This window comes from Lithobates pipiens, unplaced genomic scaffold, assembly GCF_037356315.1.
Source record: "Lithobates pipiens isolate NorthernLeopardFrog02 unplaced genomic scaffold, aLitPip1_a1.2 Scaffold_18, whole genome shotgun sequence".
NCBI lineage: Eukaryota > Metazoa > Chordata > Amphibia > Anura > Ranidae > Lithobates > Lithobates pipiens.
In genome coordinates this window covers 124491893-124518564 of record NW_027507758.1, presented here as the reverse complement: position 1 = coordinate 124518564, position 26672 = coordinate 124491893, and the positions used below count along the sequence as shown (strand labels likewise).

Sequence of the window (26672 nt, the reverse complement as noted above, 5' to 3'; positions counted from 1 at the left end):
CCCAGTGTGAGAGCCCGAGTGCTTTCACACTGGGGTGGTGCACTTGCAGGACTTAAAAAAAAAAAAAAAAAAAGTCCCACAAGCAGTATCTTTCAGGCGGTGCGGGAGCAGTGTATACACACCGCTCCTTGACCGCCCCTGCCATTGGAATCAGTGGGCGCTGCTGCCAAAGCGTCTGCAAAGCACTTGGCAGCAGTGTTTTGTGGGTGATTTTAACCCTTTATTTGGCTGCTAGCAGGAGTTAAAAGCAGCTAGTGCCCCAGTGGGGAGATGGGCCTAGACACCCCCCCCAAACATACATTTTCTAAAAATATGGGCTTTGGAGAATAAAATGATTGCTATTGCAAATTTTTATGTCGCACAATATTTGCGCAATGGTTTATCAAACACAAATTTTCAGGAAAAAATACACAATGAATTTTTTTGTACACAAACACAACGCAATACCCATTTTTTTAATGCTACGGTAAGAAAATGGATACCTAACCTGTCAAGCCTGTATCCACCCCTGTGAAATGGCATCAAACTATGGTACATTAAATTATCCATAGGCAATGCTTTAAAAGCCTTTATGAGTTACACACGCAGCTAGATTTATTGCTCTCACTCTGACGATACCTCACATGTGGTCAAATTACTGTTCACATGGACCTACATATGCATTTACATTTGTGCAAGAGGTAAGGGGTGCCTTCAATTTTTTTTTTTTTTTTTTTTAAGATCATTTTTTTTTTCTATCGCAAGTAGGGTTGCACCGATACCAGTATCTGTGCCAATAGCGAGCATTTGCATGAGTACTTGTACTCATGCAAATGCTCCGATGCCTAATCCATTACCTGGGCAGTCAGGGGTGATTGGTGCGGTGGTGAGGGAGTTACAAGCACCAGTCTCCCTGTATAGATTTCAATAAAGCAGCTGACAGACGCTCCTCCTCCTCCCACAGCCTTCAGCTGCTTTATTGAAATCTATATAGGGAGATCGGTGCCTGTAACGGGCCCCACCGTTCATCCCCGACTGTCCCGTGTCCCCCTCCATGTCCTCTGCTCCCCCAGATCTGTCAGGATGGAGAGCGGAGGAAGGAGCCGGTAAATCAGTCATTTACCGGCTCCTTCCTTTTCCGAATGCAGTCAATAATCACTGACTCTGTTCTTAACTAAAACATTGTCAACTGTGTTTACGATGCTTCAGTTTATGAATGGAGAGGAGCCGCTGTCTCATGACCATTCATCTTTAGTGCAGCTGAGGCTGCAGTGAAAGGGACTGGGGAATCTCTGTCCTCAGTCCCTTTCTCTGTCTCAAAGGGGGGATGTCAGGGGTGATATCTAACCAAACCCCCCCCCCCCCCATGAAAAATTTTAATATTTAAAAGTAAAATTATAAAAATAAAAAAAGCATGTCTTTGTCCACCCAAGAAAGCATTGCAACAAAAAAATATATTGTAAAAAAAAAAAAAAATGGTAAAAAAACATTAATAAAAATAAACTGCTAAAAATCTACGCCTCATCGGTGCTACTGTCGCATGACATTAAAAAAAAGTATCGGTACTTGTACTCTGTCTTAAAAAAGTTGTATCGTTGCAACCCTAAATGCAAGGGATGAAAAACATCTATGATATCATGGGCAGTGATCAGGTGCTCTTTTTACTATTAGACACCATATCTCTCCTCCGCCCTCAAAAGCATCTGATCAAACCGAGTTAGGTTTTATCAGATGCTTCCAGTTTCTTACATCATGGGAGGGTGTTGGGTACCTTCCTTCCCTCTGTGTTTACCAGACCTGACTGGTCACAGAGGTCCCAGGCTCCCCGAATGCACAGGAGAGCTTTAAATCAGCGGTTGGAGGAGAGGCCCCTTTATGCTCCCCGTTAAATTGATCGGGTCGCTGTAGAGCCACTCGGATCACTACTACATGAAAGCTCGTCGCCAGCTGAGAAAAATGAAACCAGGATCATGACTGTAGCTGCACCCCTAATCCTGATTATGGCGGGCAGGAAGCAGTTAAATCCTGTTCTGATACTTTGGGCTAGTTACCTCAGCACTCACAAGTATCCATTTAGAATAGTTTGGTTGGACAGTTATTTGGCACCTTAAACATCACTGATATCATAAATTTTGAAAAAACAGGTTGGTGTGGTTTGGTTGTAAGGAGGGTAGCTTTGTTTAATATAAGAACATTGCAGAATTAAAGTAGTTGTAAAGGCAGACTTTTTTTTTTAACTTAATGCATGAAGGTAAAAACGCCTTCTGTGTGTAGCAAGCCCCCCTTATACTTACCTGAACCCCATCTCTATCCAGCGATGTGTACGAGGGCCTCGGCAGTCCGGGACTCTGCCTTCTTATTGTCTGAGACACAGCAGGGGTGCCATTGGCTCCCGCTGTTGTCAATCAGTTGATTAACCTTGAAGGACAGAGGTGGCGGAGCCGAACCATGGCTCCGTGTCTGAATAGACACGCGGAGCTGCGTCTCTGGTGCCCCCATAGCAAGATCGTTTTGACTGAGACCGAGTGGCTTGGTTGCTAGGCACCATCCCACCGTAATTGGCCAGTCAGATTGTTTGTAAGAGGGAGGCTTACTAGCAGATAGTGACTATCTGATAATCCTATATTCATAAGGGCAGGCTAAAAAAGATGCACTACTGGTGCATCTTTCTATTGTCTGCTGCCCTACAGAGTTAATAAGCTTTCCATCCTATAAGTGTTCACATACTTTTTTGCTTTCTCTTTCTCCTTTGATATACTTTTCTATCAACAAAGGATGATTTTTTTTCTTTCTTTTGTCTCTCTCATTGGCCATTGGACATGGGCATGCGAACCTCCATTTCTAGTTCTTTCAGTACAGTTATTTGCCAGTTTTAGAGAGTTTATATATTATTGTAGGCAATTTGTTTACTAGCGCAGTTGACAGACCATGTAGCAAGTCCGTTGTTTTGCCTCAAGTGAGATGAATCTTGTGTGTAACTCATTTTCTCTAGTTTCTGCAGTTTGCCAGTTGGAAAGCCTTGCCTCCTTACTCAGGCAAAAATGTCAGGCTGGAAATCAGAGAATTGTATTAAACTTCTGCAAGCCATTGTTTTCCATAAAATGTTAAAAATGTTTTCTAGAAAAGCATAGAAATATCAATTGTGCACACGGCAGCAATAAAAACTTGGTTTCAAACTTTACCGGCTAAAAAAAAAGCAAAAGATTTGCCTGGTTTTTAGAAATGCTTACTCATATCTTAAACTACACCTGTATCACCTGAAGATATGTATGCCAAAGCTTGAAACAGGTGTTCTCATCTGGAAATATTTGTGCAGCGAGTTATCCAAAATGCTGTATCTTAGCTCCTGTTCCCACTTTGTGTAAAGGGTTGGATGACAGGATACTTCCTGTAAAATACAGTATACTAAATGTACATTTTATATGCTTTCTAGACATGCATTCTTCATTGGTCAAACATTATTGTATATTTATGCTATTGAATGATGTGTTTGATTAATGTACATGGACAATGATGTCCGTAGCATAGCTCTTTTTGTGCAGTAGGTGAACAGCTGTCTGTTCTACAATGTCTTATTGTTCATATTACACTACAGCTTCCCATGCTCCTTACAAGTGGGACTACTGGCCACATGATGATGTGCGAGCGGAGTGCAGGTTTGTTGGACTCACAAATCTTGGAGCTACCTGTTATCTCGCATCTACCATTCAGCAATTGTACATGATACCAGCGGCCAGGCAAGCCATCTTTACTGCTAAGGTATATTAATATAGTAATATTCCTAGGTATAATACAGAATTGTTAATAAGCATCACTAAGTGCAATAATAAACAGTGGATGGACATGAGACAGAGGTGTTTCATATCCATAAGGATCTACTGCCACCTTTTAGGTAATTTGGCATTGGCTAAAAAAACAGCCCCCTCCTAGGTATAACCCCCTCCTCAACAGGAAAGGATTCAGTTAGTAATGGCCTTCCTGTGCAGCTCTCTGCACAAATATAGCTAACTTCTCAATGATTCCATCTGAGATTAGGAGACTGGCATTATCCGGATCCATTTTCCTACGACTTTTTAATGCTCAGGGGAGTGGTACCTGGCCCCAGCTCAGATAAGCGGGATGCCTGTAATGTTGCTGTTTGGCACTGGACCCTGCACAATTAGATTTTGTGCCTCAGACTGATAGGGTGCTGTGCAGGTCCAGGGCAGCAATCCCAGGTGGAGGGAATCTCTCCACTCCCTTCATTCCCTCAAGACTGCTGAGCTGTAGGCATATGCAAGCATATGGCCGGTGATGTCACAAGGGGACAGGGAGCTAGATGCTGGCAGCCATCTTGCTATTCTATTTTTCGTGTGGAGTAAAGCAGGGCTCCCAGTACACTGTCGTATGAACATTATGAACAGTTTCTTTGGGACTACAGGTCACAGAGCAGAGGACCGCTGGGCAGCAGGCTCTTTAAAAGGAGCCCATTTGAGCATTCCTGGAGAGGACCACAGGTCACAGCAGCTCCGTTGTGTCTACTGTGGGACTACTGATCACAGCAAGGTTTTAAGGGCTACGCCAATTCCCTGTGGGGTCAGGGTGCTGACAAAAAGATCATAGGAATTTCTCAGTGTGGAAACCAACACACTGGTGCTTACTGGCACAGTGCCCTCTTAGCTATTCCAGGTTCAGAGTTTATCCCGGGCTCAAAAAGCCTTTGAATCTTCTTGAGGAAGTAGTTATTACTAATTTGAAGTTACTACTTCCAAAGTCCTTTTCTCCAAAGGTTTAAGGATTGGTGTTATGGCATTGCGTGAAATGTTTTGTATGTAAAACTCATGACAAGGCGTTTGATCAAAAAGGTCTGCTTAATAATACCCCATGCATGAAGAGTGAGTTCTCGAAAAGATGGAGTTTGCCTTTGGTAGGTTTTTATCTAAAGACCCTCACATACTCAGTAAATGACTTACCAGTGTTTACGGATGCATCGGGCAAACACCTGGAGGTGCAAATCAAAGTCTCCTTTTACTCTGGTAGCAGTTCTACAACCAGCTATTGCACCAGCAGGCGTGTCCCAGAACCTCAAGGTCTGGGCTCGTCAGGTGATGTGAAAGACGAATCCTAACTTATGCATAAGACTCCGATTGTGCCAACTCGGAGATTCCATATGTGTAAATAACACCAACACATAAAAGCAACATATATTACTTTTATTTAAACATATCCTTAATAAAAAATGTGTCTCATGAATGGATCAGTCACAATGTACACGTTAAAGAAAATTACTCTCAAGATTGTGGCAGGTGAGGTCAAGTGCGTCTTAGATTAACATAAGTTCTAAGCGTTTCCTGGAGATACTGCTTTTTCAGGACCAAGGATGCCAATGCAGTAGACTTGATTGTCACAATGTACGTGCTGTAAAATGAAAATACTATATAATAAAGTATACAATTGCATAAATCAAGACTTTTACAAGTTGAAGAAATAATTGTCATCAAGTGAATCTGCAGATTCAGTGACCACAGCACCAAAGGCAGGTGATATGCATACCAGACCCACACCCTCTTATAAAGGGATCACGTGTGTGACTGATCCCAGGATCTCAACAAGTCAGTCCTTCTATATCAGAGACCCAACACTTCTTTGCTTAACCCATCCATCCAATTCAGATCGTGCTCTTCACAGACAGCTCGATCATAAAGCAGATAGTGGAAACAGGGAGAAGGCTCTCATAGTGCAGCATATATAACTTTATTTGTCAAGTATGGAATGTAAACTTTTACAAGTTTAAGAAATTTTAGCTGTGAAGTGAATCAACTGATAGATTTATTTGATTATGTATTGATATAAGTATTGATTGTATTATTTTTTGGTGCCACAATTTATATATTTTTGTCTATAACATGTTGATTTATATGATTTGTCTGTATACTTGGATTTTATTGCATTACTTTAGTTTTGGAGTGCATACATTTGTGATGATCAAGCCTGATTTGGCATCCTTGATCCTAAAGAAGCGGCAGTGTCCACGAAATGCATAGACCAATATGTTGTTCTAGGCCGGACTTGACCTTGCCTGCATGAATCTTAAGACTGTTTTCAATGTATACCTTGTGACTGATCCGTTGATGAGTGACAATTTTTATGAACTCTGTTTAAAAGTAATATTTTTTTTATATGCTTACACATGTCACACGTGTTACTTACACATATGCAATCTCCCAGTTGGCACAAAGTCCCACGTATATTTATTTGGAGTTTTCCTTTACATGTTTTAGATGGGATGGTGCCTCTGGGTCATTGATATGGTATTGCATATAAGTTCCACCACACCATTCAAACATAAAAAAAAAAAAAAAAAAAAACTCAATCGAGCAGAAATCTGGAGGATTTTCCACATGCTCTTGGGTTTTCAGTGGATGTCTTGAAGTACATGCAGCAACTTCCTTCTCGCCTGGGATTCCTGTTGGTGCACATATGCATGATCTTATGACTGAAGTGTGGGTCAGCGGTTTTACCTTGCCAGAAGTGCGTAGGATGTTTGCCCTTTCAAGCGGAATGATGAATTGGTCTGACTTTGGATAATTATGTCCAGGACGTGACTCTGGGTAAGAATACTCTACTAGCGCTTACAAAGAAGGCCATGCTTGCAATTAAGAAACCCTCTAAACCAGGGGACAAGTCCTCATAACAATGAAAGGGGACCACACTCTCTTCTGTTAGGGGGAGGTTTACAGGCCTTCATGGAGTTAAGGCTGGGGGGACAATGCTGGCAAATGGGTCTGCAAAATTGTGACTTATGGTTACAAGGTGGCTTTTCGGAGCCTTCCCCATCCACACTTCATGCTTTCAAATGTTTCTCATCTTATCTCGAGGAGTGATTAATCTGCCTTGAGGACGAGAAGCTTCACAGTTTCTACTCAAACCTCTTTACTGTTCCAGAACCAAACTGATATGTTGGTCCTATATTGGATCTCAAGAGACTCTAGAAGTGTCTAATGGTACAGAAAATTACGGATGGAATGTGTACAGTCTGTAGTGGCTTCTCTACATCAATTAAACTTTCTGGTGCCAGTGAATATCAATTATGCTTATTTACATGTTCCAATTTTTCAACCTCACCAAGGGGTTCTGAGGTTGGTGGTGGAGGGACTTTCCTTTCCAGTCGGTGGCCCTGCCATTCGGCCTGTCCCAGAGGGACAAAGGCCCTGGCTCTAGTTTTGGGACCCTTGCGCTCAAAGGGGATTCCTACCAATAGGGTACATGGATGACCACCTTCTGCAGGAGAAATCCACTTTGAGTCCCATGTGACTCACACAATACACACTCTGTAAAGCAAGGTTTCTCAACCTTACTAGTGCCGTGACCCCCTTCATAAAATTTCCCAAGTTGCAGGGACCCCTAACAGTAAAATAATTTTCGTAGCTTGGGTTGTCAGCACCCCAGGCAAGACAAGTAATTTGCGCCCCTAAACCACGCACATTTAATGCTCCCTAAGTCCCTTCCACACATACAGTATTAAAAGTCCTTATAGTACATTTTAGGATGTACCACTCTTTGTTCTCCTTTCTTTCCCTTTTATCGCTTTCTTCCCTAACATGTTTTTTTGTTTTATTCCCCCACCCCTCTCTCTAGCCGACGTTCTTGTTCTTTCTATTATTCTTTCTCTCTTTTTCATCCTCCCCCTCTTTTGGCAGTGCTGGTGGGGAGTTGGGATGAGTGGCAGTGCTGGTGGGGAGTTGGGCTGAGCCAACTTAGGTGCTCTTGATCAAGGTCATCTGCTGATCTGAGAACTGTAGTGGGGACTTTTAATGGCAACTATAATCACAGGTAGTGTTGCTCACTGTGTCTTGGGTCTTACTGTGTCTCCGACTTTGTGGTATCTTGCAGCAGTGACACCTATGATGAAATCAAGAGAGGGGGCCTTCTTCAGCCCCTTCCACTTCACATTCCTCACTAGTTAGCTGACCTCTAGTCTCTGCCCTCCAGCCAGGCCATGAACTGAATGGGCAGCTGCAAAGACTGAGTGGGCGTCTGTGGTCTTCAGGAGCAGACCAGCTGGGTGGCCGCGAAAAGGCTGGGTGAGCGGTGCGGGCTTCAGGAAAAGCCCAGGATTCTGTGACCCCTGGCAAAACGTCATTCGACGCCCGACGGGGGTCCCGATTCCCCCCCCCCCCGGTTGAGAACCACTTCTGTAAGGTTCACAGTGGTTCTTAGTTCTAGATTTTCAGATGTCTGCCTTGATCCCAGCCCAGAGACTGGAAAAACTAATCATAATCCCAGACACTGTCCAGGCAAAAGTGATCCTCCTTCCGAACAAATGTCTTACTCAGGACACAGGTAGGCTTGCTCAAAATAGTTATTCCTGGTTTCATTTTGCATGGTTTCTGGGAAAGATGGTAGCCTTATTGAAGGCTGTGTCCTTTGCCTAGTTTCATTCCAGGAAGGGGAGGGAATCCTAGACCAACTTTTGGTCTAGGGGACTTGGTCTCTACAGGAGAGGTTGTTGCCCATCAACATCTTGGAACTGAGGGTGATTGCCTCACCCTGAACCCTTGGTAAAGTTACGTATAGGTTTCCCTGTGTGAGTGTTTAATCAGTGTCACAGCAGTGGCATATGTAAATCATCACAGTCCATGCAGTAGAGCTCATACTGATTTGGGCAGAACTCTTATGTTTCAGTGTTTGCCATACACATTCCAGGTGTGTAAAATTAGTAGGCAAACTTTCCTAGCCGATGACCACTATCTTTGGGGGAGTAGGCTCTTCACCCAGAGGTATTTGAGGAACAATTTCAGTGAAGGGGAACCCCAGATATGGATTTTCTTGCATACGGGTTCCGTCTAAAACGGCTTTGTCTCCAGAACCAGGGATCCTCAAGCATTCGCATTGGATGCTCTGGTGGCACCATGAGACCAGTTTTCTTTAAAAAAAAAAAAAAAAAAAAATATATATATATATATATATATATATATATAATTATTATTATTATACCTTCCACCGTGCAACTTTTGCTTCTACTTTACAGGATTAGAGTGGAAGGAATTTGGTAATCTTGATAGTCCCAGCTTGACACAGGAGAAGCTTATATACCGATATTGTGAACATATCAATGGAGACCCCCCTGGACTCTTCCAGTCTGACCTGACCCGTTACAAAGTCCATTCTCCCCTCTTTCTTTACAGTTGCTGGCTTTATCGCCATGGCTGTTAAAGCCGGGGTCCTAGGACCGAGATGTCTCTGATTTAGTCTTTCCTACCCTGCTGACAGCTAGGAAAGCGAGTTCCAGAGGTTTTACAAGAAGTTGGAAGACTTATTTTTCCTGGTGTGAGGCTTGGGATTTTCATACACTCATACATGTATGTGGTTGGCTATATGCTGGCTTTTGTCAAGTCTGGAGTGGATTAAAATTTCAGCATTGGCGGCCCTTTTTTCTGAGAATGCTTCACGATCTTTGGTGCATGCCTTTGTTCAAGGTGTTAGGCTTTGTCCCATTGCTTAGGAGACTTTTGATTCCATGTGTCCCTAATCTAGTATCTGTATTGCGAAAATCTCCATTTGACCCTATCCAGGATATTTGTTTGGTCTTTACGTGAAAGGTTATTGTCTTGTTTCCATTACTTCACCTCTGAGTGTCGGAAACTGTTCCTCGGCTGTCCTTTTTTTTTTTTCTTTCCCCAAGGTGGTTTCTTCTTTTCAACTCGACCAGGACTTTGTAACCGTCCATCTATTCTAGGCCTCAGTCATAGGCAGACAAGCCTCTTGATGTGGTTCATGGTGTCAGGTGTTGCCTGAAGTTGACAGCTGCTATTGGTCAGTCTGATTCCCTCTTTGTGCCTCCTTTGGGCCCAAAGAAGGGTCAAACAGCCTTCAAATCTACCATATCCAGATGAATCCCCCAGCTTGTTTTTCAAACGTACTGTACTGTTTAAAAGGAAAAGTCCCACCTTTTTTAGTAAGGGCTCTTTCTACCAGGAGTGTCACTGCCTCCTGAGCTATTCTTCATCAGGCTTTGGTAGCTCACGTTTGTAAAGCTGCTACCTGGTCTTCGGTTCATACTTTGATCAAGTTTTACCAAGTGGATGTTAGAGCCACTGTGGAGGAGGCTACCTTTGGGCATTGTGTTTTGCAGGCTGCTGCATAAGGTTCTAACTGATTTATTCTGTTTTGGTTATTTGGGGCCTTTTGGCTTGGTGCTATGGTACACGTTCAGTCCTTGGAGAAATCCCTATCGATCCGAAAATCCTCTTTGTCCTATGATGTATGATGAAGAAAATTAGTTTATTTTTTAACCTGTAAAATCATTTTCTTGGAGTACATCACAGGACACGGAGATCCCATCCCTTTTTCTTTTCTTTTGTGGCTTATGGCTTGCTAATAAAACAAATGTTTTCTGTTGGGGAGTGGTATTACCTAGGAGGGGACCTGTCCAGTCACCTGAAATTGGCAGCCTAAACGCTATTGTTAATAATTTTTTGTAATTTTTATTAAAACATTTTTTTTAATTTGTAGAAACACGCTCATGCTAAAATGGTAATGGAAGGGTGTTTGCAATTTCTTAGCAGCAGTATTAAAGCATTCTTTCACACACTAAGCTTTACAGACTCAGTGAGCATGCTTTATTATCTGTTCAATGTGTGGCTGTCCATGTAACGTGATGATAGCTATATGCTGAACAAAATTTGGCCAGTCCCTGCTGACCATTTTAGTTCAGCTTTAGTCAGAACTACAGGTCTACATCAGCACACTCTTGGGCAGGAAAGTGAATGGGACACATTACAGACTTTTTAGTTCTATCTGAGGTAGGGGGGCTTGTTGAACCATTGTAGATAGACTGCTAATTTTACACAAAGTAAGAGTGTGTGTTTCTGCAGCCATCAGCAGAGGCATTTCTACTGGCACTGCAGCTGCATAAGAAAGACAAGACACAGAAGTCAGTGCTTTGCAGCACCATGAATTTCTCTATAAACTTTTCACGTAAATTTCAATTGAGCTTTCTGCTCAATAATTGGAAAAAAACATTAAGAATGCCTATTTCCCCTTATTAAATTGTAAATTTTGACTTGCTTACTGTTTACATTTACTTGAATGTGTCCTAAAGTAGGGTTAAAGCATCTGGTTGTTCAACTGTTTAAACATATTTCAAACCTTTCTTGCAGTATTCAGATGATATTAAACATAAAACCACCCTGCTGGAACTCCAGAAAATGTTTACTTATTTAATGGTAAGTCTCCTTGTTGTACTCTAGTATATTGTTTATTAACTTCTTTTAAAGCTGAACTCCAGGTATATATTTATTTATTTATTACAGATTTCATACCTGAGGACTAGCTAGGGAAGCTGATAATCATTGTAGGTAGTATTTGGCATTATCACAGTAATAGCTGTAATCTTCTGGGTCCTGTACAAAATGGCACTGCCACCAGTAATAGAATGCCTGTATTTTTTTTTTTCTATGAATACAAGGCATTCTCTGGATGAGGTGGAGGGGATAACGTCATGATCTTCACCTTGTCCAAAGAACTATTTGTATTCATATACTATGGTCAGTGTGCAGAGTGGAAGCCACTAAGCGCAGGACCTGGAAAATTGCTGCTGTTACTATAGTAGTGCAGTCTATTTAAGTGATTGGTTTAGCTTGGACTGCTGAGGAGGCTGACCATGTAAGTGTGCAATAAAAATCATACCTGGACTTCAGCTTTAAAGTTCAGTCACTGTTGCTCCTGTTTTTGGAAAGCTCCACCTTATTGCGGATATGAGGATATCCATTACTTTTTTTAATAGAATCTTTGCCTATGACTGATGCAAATCTCCAAAAAACAGGACTCTTATGTTATCCAAGAGATCGTATTAGTATGCACTAGAGCTGCACGATTCTGGCTAATGAGAATCACAATTTTTTTTGCTTAGAAGATAGATCAAGATTCTCGTGGCTTAACATCATCTTTCACATTAAAACAAAAAAAAATTGGCCGAACTTTACTGTTTTTTTTAAATTTTTTTAAATTTTTTTTTATTCATTGAAGTGTATTTTTCCCCCCAAGAATTGTGTTTCAAAGACTGCTGAGCAAATACAGTATAACATAAATTATAGCAGCAATTGGCGTTTTATTTCCTAGGGTTTCTGCTAAAATTATATATAACGTTTGGGGGTTCCAAGTAATTTCTAGCAAAAAATATTGATTTTAACTTAAACAAGTGTCAGAAAAAGATTTTAGACTTTAAGTGTTTAAACTTCCTGCATTTACACATTGTTAAAAACTTGGTAGACTGCCTGTTTTTTTTTTTTTTTTTTTTTTTTTTTTTTTTACACACACACAGAGGTTTCCCTTTGATTTGAGAAGGAAGAATTAGTTAAGTTTCATATTAAAACTTAGCAGACTGCCTGGATGTTTTCTTTTGACAGCTGAGTGAGCAAATAAGACTCTCCACTTATATGAAAGAATCGGCAAACTCTGCAATAGAGATTGTCAGGGAAGTTGAATCGAGATCGCGATTTTTTAACAATTGTGCAGCTCTAGTATGCACATTTAAAGAACTATACAAAATGAGTTAACCAGATTATTGGGATAAAACCTTATTCCCTACCTATTACTACAAAGGCAACAATAAATGGCCATGATAGATTCCATTCAATTGCAATAATTAAAATAGCAGTTTAAAGGACATGGCTATTTCAGCAATAAGCCACTTTTAGCAGACTGAGATTGAATCCTGTACATCCAATCAGAGCTGTGCTCTCATTGCTTCTAGCTTACACTCTACTAACCGCTTCAGTGCTGCTTGCAGTGCTCCCACTGGTACAGCTGATGTCTGCAGCCTGGACTCATCGGGCCCTTTGAGCCTAGGGTCTATCCCATCTCAGGAGGAAATCTTCCCTAGCTCTGTGGGGTGTAGCCAGCTCCTTTTCCCTCTTGGCTGAGATCTTTATTATATACATGCATATCTTTATCTTCCAAATCACTCAGTTATTTGCTGACTCCTGTATATGCTCCTGTACCTTCCCCTGCAGTTTCTGTATCTGACCTGCTGAGGCTTCTGAGATCGTTCTTTCTGAACACACTTTCCTATGAAGTGCTGCAGTCTTTAGCTATTCCTCTGAAAATAAAATGGACTGCTTCAGCTTCTATTAATGCACTGTTCACCATGCTAAAACAAGAGGAACAGCCTGTTGCTTTTACAAGTGCTGTTCTCAGTTATGGGTCCTTTAGAGCCCCTAAGACAACAAAGCGTTTCCCAAAGCACCAGCTTTTCTGGTCTTGCGCTACAGAGATTAGAAACACCCTAACAATGTGTTTGCTTCCCTCAAGTGCCTATTAGCCTTATACGTGTTGTCTAACCCCACTGTGGATCCCACAGTTTCCTGTCTTAGTAAACCAACTGCCATTCTGGTGGAGGATGCACCTGTCTTTAAGGACCCAACTAATGGTTTTAAGCTCTCTCTAGAGCTCTGTTTTTCGCTGGCTGTCCCGCTCTCCATCCTGACTACTTTAAGCTATAGTTGTAATGGGCTGCTGGCGGTTTCTCATCTCCTGCATGGGTCTACTGTTAGCCCTGGCTTCTGTGGATATCAAGGACATGTAAATGCATGCACCCATTTTTCCAGCGCACCAGTGTTTAAGCTTTGCTGTAGTCCCCTGCACTTTCAGATCATGGCCATGCCATTTGGCCTCTTGGGTGTTCACCACAGTGCAGGTCCCAGGTGCTATACTTTTGTGTGCATTATTCCTTTAATTGTGATACAGTTAATTGACCATCTAATGAGAAAAATACTCGGCTCAAGCCAGAATATTTCAGGCTCTTAAATCCCAGAATGATGCTCTGCAGCTCAGGAGTTAACTGACTCTTAGCTTTTGCAAGAGAGTCCTGGATGAAGTAAGTCTCTCCTTTTTGAGGAAATCCCATTTTTACTCCAGACCCCTCAAATACTCTATTCTGTTGTGGGAAAATGTAGGCCTGCACTTGGCTGTAAAAAAAAATTTAAAAAATTAAAAAAATTCTTGGAAGATCGTTACGACAGATGCTAGCCCGTTGAGTCTTTGGCACCCTGTCAATGCCAATTGTAAGTATCTAACTTAAAAACAAACTATGCAGGTTTGTCTCAAGGAACGGGGTTCCTGCCATGGAAGTGCTTGTAGCTTCATGGGATCATTAGTCAGATTTTTTGCCTGTCCACCCCTGAAACTACATTTGTATGTTTTGCAGATTAGCTAAAATGAGCTAATCTGCCAGAGGTCGCCCTCCTGGAGTGGCAACCCCTTATGCAAGTGTGAGTAGCGACATCGATATTTGTATTAGCTTTGTATTTTATTTTTAAGAATGTTTTTTTTAATGTTTATGCATGCTTGAGTCACCATTAAAACCCTGCACTATCTTGTTGCTGGTGGTTCCTTTTGGATGTGAGTGCTGGTCTTAACCCTTGATGGAACTGAGCAATGCACCTTTGGGGGGGGGGGGGGGGAGAGAGTTCTCCATTTACAAGCATTATTAAAGGATTGGAGAGATGCACCCTTGGAGGGAGAGATATTGTGAGTAACGAGTGCTTTTTGCTGTTCTGTCCATAAACCACATTACTTTCTGGTGTGTGTGTGTGTGTGTGTGTGTGTGCGTGCGTGCGTGCGTGCGCGCGCGTGCGCGCAATCTTCCTAGATGGAGAAGGCACATCACAGCGGGCAGTTTTTACTTTTATGGTGAAGGTTTAACAAGCTACGCTTGGATTATTCATTGATTCACTGGATTTTGCACTGGCAATGTGGCTATACATCCATTGAACCATTAACATTTAGAATTTTTTAGTACTTCCTTTTTATTTAAGGACACTAATATTTGCATTGGTGTTTTGTGTGAAGTATACACGTATTACAACTACAGAGAGCTGCAATTATTGTTATATTGCTTTATGGGTGTATTGTATACAGTGCCTTGCGAAAGTATTCGGCCCCCTTGAACTTTTCGACCTTTTCCCACATTTCAGGCTTCAAACCTAAAGATATAATAATTTCATTTTTTGTGAAGAATCACCAACAAGTGGGACACAATTGTGAAGTGGAACGAAATCTATTGGATTTTTGAAACTTTTTTAACTAATAAAAATGAAAAGTGGGTCGGGCAAAATTATTCGGCCCCCTTGCGTTAATACTTTGTAGAGCCACCTTTTGCTGCGATTACAGCTGCAAGTCGCTTGGGGTATGTCTATCAGTTTTACAAATCGAGAGACTGAAATTCTTGCCCATTCTTCCTTGCAAAACAGCTCGAGCTCAGTGAGGTTGGATGGAGACCGTTTGTGAACACCAGTTTTCAGCTCTTTCCACAGATTCTCGATTGGATTCAGGTCTGTACTTTGACTTGGCCATTCTAACACCTGGATACATTTATTTGTGAACCATTCCTTTGTAGATTTTGCTGTATGTTTGGGATCATTGTCTTGTTGGAAGATAAATCTCTGTCCCAGTTTCAGGTCTTTTGCAGACTCCAACAGGTTTTCATCCAGAATGGTCCTGTATTTGGCTGCATCCATCTTCCCCTCAATTTTAACCATCTTCCCTGTCCCTGCTGAAGAAAAGCAGGCCCAAACCATGATGCTGCCACCACCATGTTTGACAGTGGGGATGGTGTGTTGAGGGTAATGAGCTCTGTTGCTTTTACGCCAAACATATCGTTTTGCATTGTGGGCAAAAAGTTGGATTTTGGTTTCATCTGACCAGAGCACCTTCTTCCACATGTTTGGTGTGTCTCCCAGGTGGCTTGTGGCAAACTTTAGACGAGACTTTTTATGGATATCTTTGAGAAATGGCTTTCTTCTTGCCACTCTTCCATAAAGGCCAGATTTGTGCAGTGTACGACTGATTGTTGTCCTATGGACAGACTCTCCCACCTCAGCTGTAGTTCTCTACAGTTCATCCAGAGTGATCATGGGCCTCTTGGCTGCATCTCTGATCAGTCTTCTCCTTGTCTGAGCTGAAAGTTTAGAGGGACGGCCAGGTCTTGGTAGATTTGCAGTGGTCTGATACTCCTTCCATTTCAAAATGATCGCTTGCACAGTGCTCCTTGGGATGTTTAAAGCTTGGGAAATCTTTTTGTATCCAAATCCGGCTTTAAACTTCTCCACAACAGTATTACGGACCTGCCTGGTGTGTTCCTTGGTCTTCATGATGCTCTCTGCGCTTTCAACAGAACCCTGAGACTATCACAGAGCAGGTGCATTTATGCAGAGACTTGATTACACAGAGGTGGATTCTATTTATCACCATCAGTCATTTAGGACAACATTGGATCATTCAGAGATCCTTGCTGAACTTCTGGATTGAGTTTGCTGTACTGAAAGTAAAGGGGTCGAATAATTTTGCACGCACCACTTTTCAGTTTTTTATTTGCTAAAAAAGTTTAAATTATCCAATAGAGTTCGTTCCACTTCACAATTGTGTCCCACTTGTTGGTGATTCTTCACAAAAAAATTTTATTTTATATCTTTGTTTGAAGCCTGAAATGTGGCAAAAGGTTGAAAAGTTCAAGGGGGCCGAATACTTTCGCAAGGCACTGTATCTATGCCTATTGCACGCAGTTGGTTTTCTTACATTGTTGGCACTGACTTGTTCTGTTTTCGATTTGCTTTGGGAGAGGAATGTTGTCCCATTCCTGCCTGATATAGGAATCGAATTGCTCAACTGTCCTGGGTCGGTTATTTCAAGATGCGCCAAACGTTTAAAATTTATGAAAAGGTCTCGACTACAGATACCATCAGAGATGCATGCTTTTGAACTGAGCATTAATAGGAAACCAGAAGGTCCCTCTCCTTTTTAACCTTAAAAATGTCAAATTTTGATTTGTCCACAGAACAGTTTTTCACTTTGCAATAGACCACTTTATGGCAGTCTTTCTGGGTCATGTTCAGAGGTGGCTTCTTCTTTGCTTGTTAGAGCTTTAACTTGCATTTTTGGATGGCACAGTGAACGGCGTTCACAAACCAGTGATTTTTGTAAGGATTTTGGAGCCCATGCAAGGATGTCCATCACAGAATCATGCCTAATTTTTAATGTAGTGCTGTCTGAGGGCCCAAAGATCACAGGCATCCAGTGTTGCATTTCCATTTTGTCCCTTGCACACAGAGGGTTCTCCATATTTTCTGAATATTTTGAGAATATTATGCACTGTAGATGAATATATTTTTAAAGTAGGGTTGCACCGATACCATTTTTTTAAGACTGATAGTACCCAATGGAAAAAAAAAAGTTGAATTCTTTATTTTTATTTTTATCAGCCCTCTTTTGGGGTAGGGTGGCCTTGGTTAGTTATCAGCGGTCTAAATGAACCCTTGATGTCTCCCCTTTGAGACAGGGAAGGGGACTGAGCACACAGATTCCCTAGTTCCTTTCTCTGTAGCCTCAAGATGAATGGACAGGAGACGGACGCTCCTGTTCATTCATAAACGGAGCCATCGTAAACGCCATACTCAATTATGAATGGACAGTCAGTGATCGCTGACTGCTCATTCAGAAAAGGAAGGAGCCGGTAAATTACATATTTACCGGCTCCTTCCTCCACTCTCCATCCTGACAGATTGCGACAGGGAGGATGCAGAAGGGGACCCAGAGGAGGATACAGGGGACATCAGAGTTGATCAGTGTGGCGGTGGGGGCAGTTACAATCGCTGAGAAGAAGTTGCTGTCAGCTGCTTTATTGAAAGCCACAAAGGGAAATCGGTGCTTGTAATTGTAACTCCCCTACCACCACACCGATAACATTTGAGGCTGCCCAGGTATCGGATTAGACTCGCGCAAATGCTCGGCGCCAATACTAGTATCAGTGCAACCCTAATTTAAACTCTGCAATTTTACGTTGAACATTTAACCTGGAATAATTCGACAATTTTTAGACACAGCTGTCCAGTTTGGTGAATCTCTGTCCATCTTTACTTCTGAGACACTCGGCATCACAGCTGCCTAGTGTTCATCTTTAAAGCGGAACTTCAGTCATTTTTTCAACCCTGATGAGTTTACTTCCTCTTTTTGGTTCCCTGCAAAGGTAAAGCATAATGGACTACTATGCATCGCATAGTAGTCCATTATGTGTCACTTACCTGACACAGGAGCCAGCGAAGTCACAGTTGTCCCCTGTAGTCCGGAACCTCCATTTTCTTGGTTGGTCTCGCTGCTCCGCCGCTGTCATTCGACGAAGCCGCGATTACGTCACTCCCGCGCATGCGCACGGGAGCCGCCATTTGCGGTATATCGCCGCTCAGTGTGCCTGCACGCAGCTGTCTACGGCGCCTGTGTTTTGGCAAATATCTCCTAAACCATGTAAGGGTTTACAACCACTTTAACATCTTAAATCGTCTGCCCTTTTTTAACTTTGGATAGTAAAACTTTTTTTTTCTGCCAGAAAATACCTTATAAGGCCCACTTCCTTTTTCTTGTCTGGAACAAAGCCTAGGCATTTGACATGCATCACTCTCTCTCACTCTTGTGAGAGTTTTCTCAGAAGGATGGGAGGGATGAGTCATAAGAGGGCCAATAAAAACTGCAGAGCTGGAGGTGTGCCTCTGTGTGTAAATTCAGGAAGTGAACAAGCAGCAGCTTCAGCTGCCCACAGTAAAAATAGTTGCGGCCAGACTCGGTTGAGGGAGATTTCAGCAGCATTATGGGCAAGTACAGAATCGCAGTAAATATAAAATATGCAAAGTGGTTGGAGGGAAGCTTAACCACTTCAGCCTCGGACCAATAAATACCTTAAGGACCAGAGGTCTTTTTGCAATTTCGCACTGCGCTGCTTTAACTGGTAATTGCGCGGTCATGCAATATTGCACCCAAACGAAATTTGCGTCCTTTTCTTCCCACAAATAGAGCTTTCTTTTGATGGTATTTGATTGCCTCTGCGATTTTTTTTTTTTGCGATATAAATGGAAAAAGAGCGAAAATTTTGAAAAAAAAAGATATTTTCTTCTTTTTGTTATAAGAAAAATCGAATAAACTAAATTTTAGTCATACATTGAGGGCAAAATTTATTCAGCCACATGTCTTTAGTAAAAAAAATGTCAATAAGCGAATATTTTTTGGTTTGCGCAAAAGTTATAGCGTCTACAAACTAGAGTACATTTTCTGGAATTTACACAGCTTTTAATTTATGACTGCCGATCTCATTTCTTGAGGTGCTAAAATGGCAGGGCAGTACAAATCCCCCCCAAATGACCCCATTTTGGAAAGTAGACACCCCAAGGAAATTGCTGATGGGTATGTTGAGCCCATTGAATATTTATTTTTTTTGTCCTAAGGGATTGAATAATGACAAAAAAAAAAAAAAAAAATTTTTTACAAAAAGTTGTCACTAAATGATATATTGCTCACACATGCTATGGGCAGAAGTCAAATTACACCCCAAAATAAATTCTGCTGCTTCTCCCGAGTACGGGGATACCACATGTGGGGGACTTTTTGGGAGCCTAGCCACGTACGGGACCCCGAAAACGAAGCACTGCCTTCCGGATTTGAATATAAAATGCTATAAAAAACAAACTAACCAGAGTCACCCGTAACACTTATACGGTGATCAGTGGTGAAAGGGTTAACTAGGGGCAATCAGGTGGTTCAAATTTTTATTAGGTAGTATATGGGGGTCCCTGGCGCTATATAAAAACCTGACGGGGAACCTAAATAACTGGCTAACCAGCGTCACCAGTGACACTTATACTGTGATCGCTGGTGAAAGGGGGTGAAAGGGTTAACTAGCAGCAATCAGGGGGTTAAAACCATTATTGGGTAGTATATCGGGGTACCTAGCGCTATAAAAACCTGGCGGTAAACCTAAAAAAATAACTAGCTACCTAGCGACACTGATGCAGCGTTCAGAAAAATTATCGCTTAGTGACACTGGCAAAAGGGGGTGAAAGGGTTAACTAGCGGAAATCAGGGGGTTAAAACCATTATTGGGTAGTATATCGGGGTACCTAGCGCTATAAAAACCTGGCGGTGAACCTAAAAAAATAACTAGCTACCTAGCGACTGTAGCGACACTAATGCAGCGATCAGAAAAACGATCGCTTAGTGACACTGGCAAAAGGGGGTGAAAGGGTTAACTAGCGGCAATCAGGGGGTTAAAAACATTATTGGGTAGTATATCGGGGTACCTAGCGATATAAAAACCTGGCGGTGAACCTAAAAAAATAACTAGCTACCTAGCGACACATGCAGCGATCAGAAAAATGATCGCTTAGTGACACTGGCAAAAGGGGGTGAAAGGGTTAACTAGCGGCAATCAGGGGGTTAAAAACATTATTGGGTAGTATATCGGGGTACCTAGCGCTATAAAAACCTGGCGGTGAACCTAAAAAAATAACTAGCTACCTAGCGACTGTAGCGACACTAATGCAGCGATCAGAAAAACGATCGCTTAGTGACACTGGCAAAAGGGGGTGAAAGGGTTAACTAGCGGCAATCAGGGGGTTAAAAACATTATTGGGTAGTATATCGGGGTACCTAGCGATATAAAAACCTGGCGGTGAACCTAAAAAAATAACTAGCTACCTAGCGACACTAGCGACACATGCAGCGATCAGAAAAATGATCGCTTAGTGACACTGGCAAAAGGGGGTGAAAGGGTTAACTCTAGGGGCAATCAGGGGGTTAAATCTTTATTGGGGGGTGATAGGGGGCTACCCTGGACCTAACACTAACTGTCCTGACAGTTTTTACTGTCACAACTGACACTGAATGCATTGATCAGTAAAGAAATGATCAATGCAATCAGTGACACTGTGACTGGGGGGGGAGGGGGGGCGGGGGGGGATCGGGGGGGGTTTGTGTGCCTGTGTGTACCTACATGTCAGTGTAGTGTTGGTGCACACTTACTTTTACTGTTCTCCTCGTAGTCCGGTCAAAAAGACCGCCCCGAGGAGAATGACATCACTTCCTCCTTCCTGTGTAAACAATACACAGGGGAGGAAGCTTCTCATTGGCCAGGAGCGATCCAGAGGGGGTGGCCGAAAACCAACGGCCATCCCCTCATCACGGAGCGCTCCTGGACCGAATCGGACCGCCGTAACCAGCGGGAGGGGGTCCGATCGGACCCCCCACCCGCTGGAAGGCAATCACGTAGATGTACGTGATTATGCCTGCCTGTGCCATTGTGCTGACGTACAATGGCAATACGGCGGTCCTCAAGTGGTTAAGAATGGCAAAGATGTTTTTATTACATATTTATGTAAGCAGACTGCAGTTCCTCGTTAAGCATCAGAAGACCATTGTCTTGATTTGTTTTATGGTTTTTGTAAAAGACGGAAACACTCAATCCCATATTTGTGTGCTACCATTGAAGTGTTGTAATGTGTTTACTCCAGGAAAGTGAATGTAAAGCTTATAACCCAAGGCCGTTCTGTAAGACCTACACCATGGACAAGCAGCCACTCAACACAGGAGAACAGAAAGATATGACAGAGTTCTTCACAGACCTTATTACAAAGATTGAAGAAATGTCTCCTGAGCTGGTAAGTTCTCCTTGCCTATTATCACCTGAGTTTTTCCAGTATAATTTGTCCTTTTAACATAATCCTTTTTCTTATTTTTCAACAGAAAAACACAGTAAAGAGTTTATTTGGAGGGGTCATTACAAATAATGTTGTGTCTTTGGTAAGATTTATTTAAACTTTTCTGAAATCTATAACAAGAGTAGGAAAATGTTTAAAATCATAAAACATAAATGTTTGATCTGAACTAAAGTGAACTATTTTCCATAGAGTACTTTGTAAAAGTTTTAGGCAGGTGTGTAGAAATGCTATATAAAGTAAGAATGCTTTAAAACATTTTTTTGTTTATTTTTATCAATTTAAAAAATGCAAAGTGAGCGTACAGAAGAAACCTTTAAATCAAAACAATATTTGGTGTGACCACCCTTTGGCTTCAGACCATAATTTCTTACATTATGTGCACTTGCAGAAAGTCAGGGTGTTTGGCTTAGAGTAAGCTGTATGATTAACCAATTATACCAATATAAAGCAGGTGCTAAAGATCATCAATTTTATATGTTGGTTGAAATACATTCATAAACAGAAATGGCTGTGTAGAAGGCTTACAACTGGGTGAAGAGCAGCCAAACTGTTGCTAAGGTGAGGTTATGGGAGACAACTTCATGTCACAAGTCATACATCATGGCAAGACTGAGCACAGCGGCAAGACTGAGCACAGCAACAAGACACAAGCTAGTTATCCTGCATCAGCAAAGATTTTTAATCACACTGGCGTTTCAAAATGTGCTGTTCAAGCTCTTTTTAGAAACGCAAAGAAATAGGCAACATTGAGGACCGGAGACGGTTGTCAGATGTATGCAGCAGATGAAAGACACATTTATGCTTACTTCTCTTTGACATTGAAAGATCTCCAGCAGTGCCCCCAACACAGAACTTCTGGAAACCAGCGGGATCCATCTACTTAACACTGAAGAAATGGCTGCACTCCAAGATCCATTCAAAATTCTTGTTTAATAAATGAACATCCCAAGTGCTACAAACAGTTCAAATGGTAGATGAGTTTCACACACTAACAGTTGCACTTATTCATTACAAAGGTAAGTCAGCAGCATTCTACTTATATAAACCTATCCAATATAGCAACAGGTGATACAGATCATTCAATTTCTAGCCACATGTGATTCACATAAACATTGAGAAAGAAAAAGACCTAGACATATAAACTTGCATATATTTGGATATCCACTCATAAATAAGGTTAGTGGTAGTGATGAGTATATATCAATATATACAAATAGTGTGCTATGAAAAAACAGGAAAAAGTGTGTACATATGTGTAAAAAATATAAATGCATATAGAAAAGAAGAAAACATCCAAATTGAAAAGCAATATAACCCATTCATATCCCAATGGTTAAAATGAATATATGTTTGCTATACTCCATTACACCTGAGTAAATATATATGTAAATACATATATATTTGGCTAGCCCCACAATAAAAACATTAATCAAAACCATGGGGACGCTATCAAGGTATCTCTCTCTCTCTCTTATATATAATCTATGGAACAATATGGGCGGTAACAACACGGCCCTAATTTTAAATTGTCCTTCTGTAATCTATAGGAGGGACTTGATTCAATAAATTAATTAGATGACCAGCTATTTTGGGTGTGCATGTTATCAGAAACAAAGCTATCATAATTAAACTCATATTTGCGCTGAAAGTTAGAGACACTAAATACAAAAGGACCATATTGACAGACACATCACAAGGCAAAGAATAGTAGTATATAGCTTGGAATGGATGTGACAAAAAGGGGGGGGGGGGGCGCGCGATATGGGCCTGATAATATACTGCCGGAAAAGATGTATATTTGGCTAGTCAGAAAAATGAGTAACACCCATGTGGGGAGCAGCGAGTCTAGAGGTGAAATTTTCCAGGAAACGTCTCTCTGGCACAGCAACCGAAACACATCACCCACCCCCTCACTGGCGACCTGATCTTGTCAATTACTTGTATACACATAGCTGAAGTATTGCCATTATGGCATGAATTTAAATGCTTAGCTACATTTGTATTCAAATTTTTTGTCACACTATATAGATGTTCATTGAAAAGATCACGAAGATGCCTGGTTGTTCTACCCACATATTGAATGCGACAAATGTTGCATGTCAGTAGGTATATAACATAATTAGTGTTGCAGTTGTAGAAATCGGTTATTTCATAGTGCTTTTGTGTGACTGTTGAACAAAACTGATTTCCATTGACTACATGGCTGCAGCAAGGATACCCATTCATGCCACACTTGAAGTTTCCCTTGAAATGCAGCAATGTTAAAGATTGATAGTTCTTATTTTAAAGAAACTAGGGGACAGCGATTGACCCAGGTTGGGTGCTCTGCGTGGCGCTACATTGATTCCTCCCTGTAGAATACTGGCACAAGTCTCATCTGCATATAGAACAGGAAGATGTCTATTCACAATCTCTTATCTCTTTGAATTCCATACTGTAAGTCATTCTTTTTTGATGATTTTGAGCATGCATCCTTTTTCTACGGATAAGGTCTGTTCTGTTTTTATTCTTGGCAATAATCCAAGCCCTATTGATCATCCATCTTGGATATCCTCTTTCCAAGAACCATCGGGGAATAAAGATGCTGCCTCATGCTCAAAATCAACCCTACCACAGATTCTCCTGATTCGTAAAAACTGTCCCACAGGGATCCCCTTAATGGTGTGTCTAGGGCGTCCTGATTGAGCTAAAAGGGAATTTCCTGACAAAGGTTTTCTATAGAGAGTAGTGATACCCTCCTTGTTCACTCCCTTAAGGAGTACATCCAAGTAGTGTATCTCATAATTTTCAGCCTCTCCAGTGTTCCAATTATGGTACTCAAAAAATTAACCTAATCTAGATGTACCATCCTCCAGGAGGCCATCTATAAATCTCAAATAAAGTCTAATGGAGGACCTCCCCATCAAATGTAGAACTCCCCATCAGATGAAAAATAATTGTAAGATAACAGTAAAGATAACTTCCACAATAAATTCTCTCTGTTCAATTGGTAGGTCTGTGGGTGTCTCCAGATCTACTGTCTGGAGAAGTCTGGCCAGAAGTGGTCTTCATGGGGGAATTGCAGCCTAAAGTCATTCCTTCAACATGGAAACAAGGTTTACGAGACTCGGATATGCATGAAAACATAGGAACTGGGGTGAAGAGGGCGCAGAAAAATGGCAGCAGGAGCGCTAGACTGGAGTCAAAACTGGCTGTAGCAGGAGGCAGTTTGTTTGTGAAGGGTTGGAGAGAGGTTTAGAAATGAGCGTCTGCGGGCAACCGTGAAACATGATGGGGAGGTTCCTTGCAAGTTTGGTCCTGTATTACTGCAAAATTCAGTTGGAGGTTTGGTCAGGATCAGTGGTGTCCTCAACGCTGAGAAATACAGGCAGATAGTTATCCATCATGCCATACCATCAGGGAGGCATGTGATTGGCCCCAAATTTATTCTGCAGCGGGAAAACGACCCCAAACATACAGCCAATGTCATTAAGAATTATCTTCAGTGTGAATAAGAACAAGGAGTCCTGGAAGTGATGGTTTGACCCCCACAGAACCCTGATCTCTACAACATCGTCTGTCTGGGATTAAAGGAAGAGACAGAAGGATTTGAGGCAGCCTACATCCGCAGAAGATCTGTGCTTAGTTCTCCAAGATGACTGGAACAACCTACCGATTATTTCAAAAATTGCGTGCAAGTGTACCTAGAAGAATTGATGCTGTTTTGAAGGCAAAATGTGGTCACGCCAAATACTGATTTTGATTTGGATTCCTCTTCTGTTCATTTATTTTCCAATTTGTAAGGTTTAACTGTTCTATTTCTGAAAACATTCCTAATTTACAGTATTTTTTTTCAGCATTGATCACACCACATGCAGTCCAGAAAGTAGGTTATGCGATTTTTATTGGCATAGTTCACACCAGTACTTGCAGTTCCAGTTCCTGGAAAAAAAAGTAGAACATGCTGCATTTTTCCTGCACTGGACTGTACCGTGAACGCTGTAAAAAGCACTAAGAACACACCAAAACCGCACTGGAACACGCATGTCCTTATTCAAAGTAAAGAAGGAAAAAAATGCACTGCAACGCATCAAAAACGCGCATACAGAAAAGCACCTACAATGTATCCGGTCTGCGTTTCTATGGTGTGAACTTGCCCTAAAACCTTAACACAGTTCTGTAGTTTAAATTTTATTTTTATTTTTTTACAAATTAAAACAAAAGGGGATATTCAGTTAGCAAATTTGCAGTTACCATACACATCAAGTTATACATCAAGTTATTTTTCTTGAGGCATTTTAAATGCTGGTTACTCCATATCTTTGTTATATTAAAGATGGAGGCTACTAGATCAGGCACTAGAGGGACCCCAAGTAGCTAATTGCAAATATTTCCTCTAACTTGGCAAAAAGATTATTTACACCAAGCTGATTTATTTATTGTTTTGAGTATGCTCCCTTTAATAAAAAATATATTTTTAGGCCCCTTTCAGACGAGAGTAATCCGTTGCCCACTGGGCAGGCGAATGACCGGTCTGTGTCCACTCTGCTATGCAGAACAGACACAGCATGCTGTTCTCTGTGGGTAGTCTGATGTAAACAAACTAGCTGTCCATTTCCATCTGACTGTCGCCCAATCCGCCAGACAAATGGGAAGCCGATCCCCATTTTTTTTTTTTGATATCTGGAAACAATGCTCATTTGCCAAGTAATACTGTAGATTATGTTTTTAGTAAATCTTTCTAAAAAAAATGCCTTTGTTACACAGATTAGTATTATTGCTTGTGCTGATATATTTGCTAACTTTGTTTTCCTCTAGGATTGTGAACATGTAAGTCAGACCGCTGAAGAATTCTATACTGTGAGATGTCAGGTAGCTGATATGAAAAACATATATGTGAGTATCCTGTGTTCCCAAGCCAAACACAAGTGTCAGATTTGCTTGGCGGTTCCACTTGTGTATGCTAATAAAATCCAATATTGTGGTATGAAGATTGAAAACCATGTTTCTCATTAAAGTGATTGTAAAGGCAGAAGATTTTTTATCTTCATGCATTCTATGCATGAAGATAAAAAGCCTTTTGTGTGCAGCAGCCCCCCTAATACTTACCTGAGCCCATTTCTATCCAGCGATGTCCACGAGTGCCTCTGCCATCCAGGATATTCTTCTCCTGATTGACTGAGACAAAGCAGTGAC

General features: G+C 41.5%; 1 protein-coding gene across 5 annotated transcripts in view; it reads left to right on the top strand.

The window, feature by feature from the left end:
* USP34 (ubiquitin specific peptidase 34) overlaps positions 1–26672 on the top strand; it is a 305275-nt gene that overhangs the window by 194477 nt on the left and 84126 nt on the right. For all 5 annotated transcript variants that reach the window (XM_077486073.1, XM_077486072.1, XM_077486074.1 and 2 more), the window contains 5 exons: positions 3575–3738; positions 11121–11186; positions 21291–21437; positions 21523–21579; positions 26295–26372. In XM_077486073.1, the coding sequence (XP_077342199.1) occupies positions 3575–3738; positions 11121–11186; positions 21291–21437; positions 21523–21579; positions 26295–26372 (512 nt within the window). The remainder of the gene's footprint in view (positions 1–3574; positions 3739–11120; positions 11187–21290; positions 21438–21522; positions 21580–26294; positions 26373–26672) is intronic.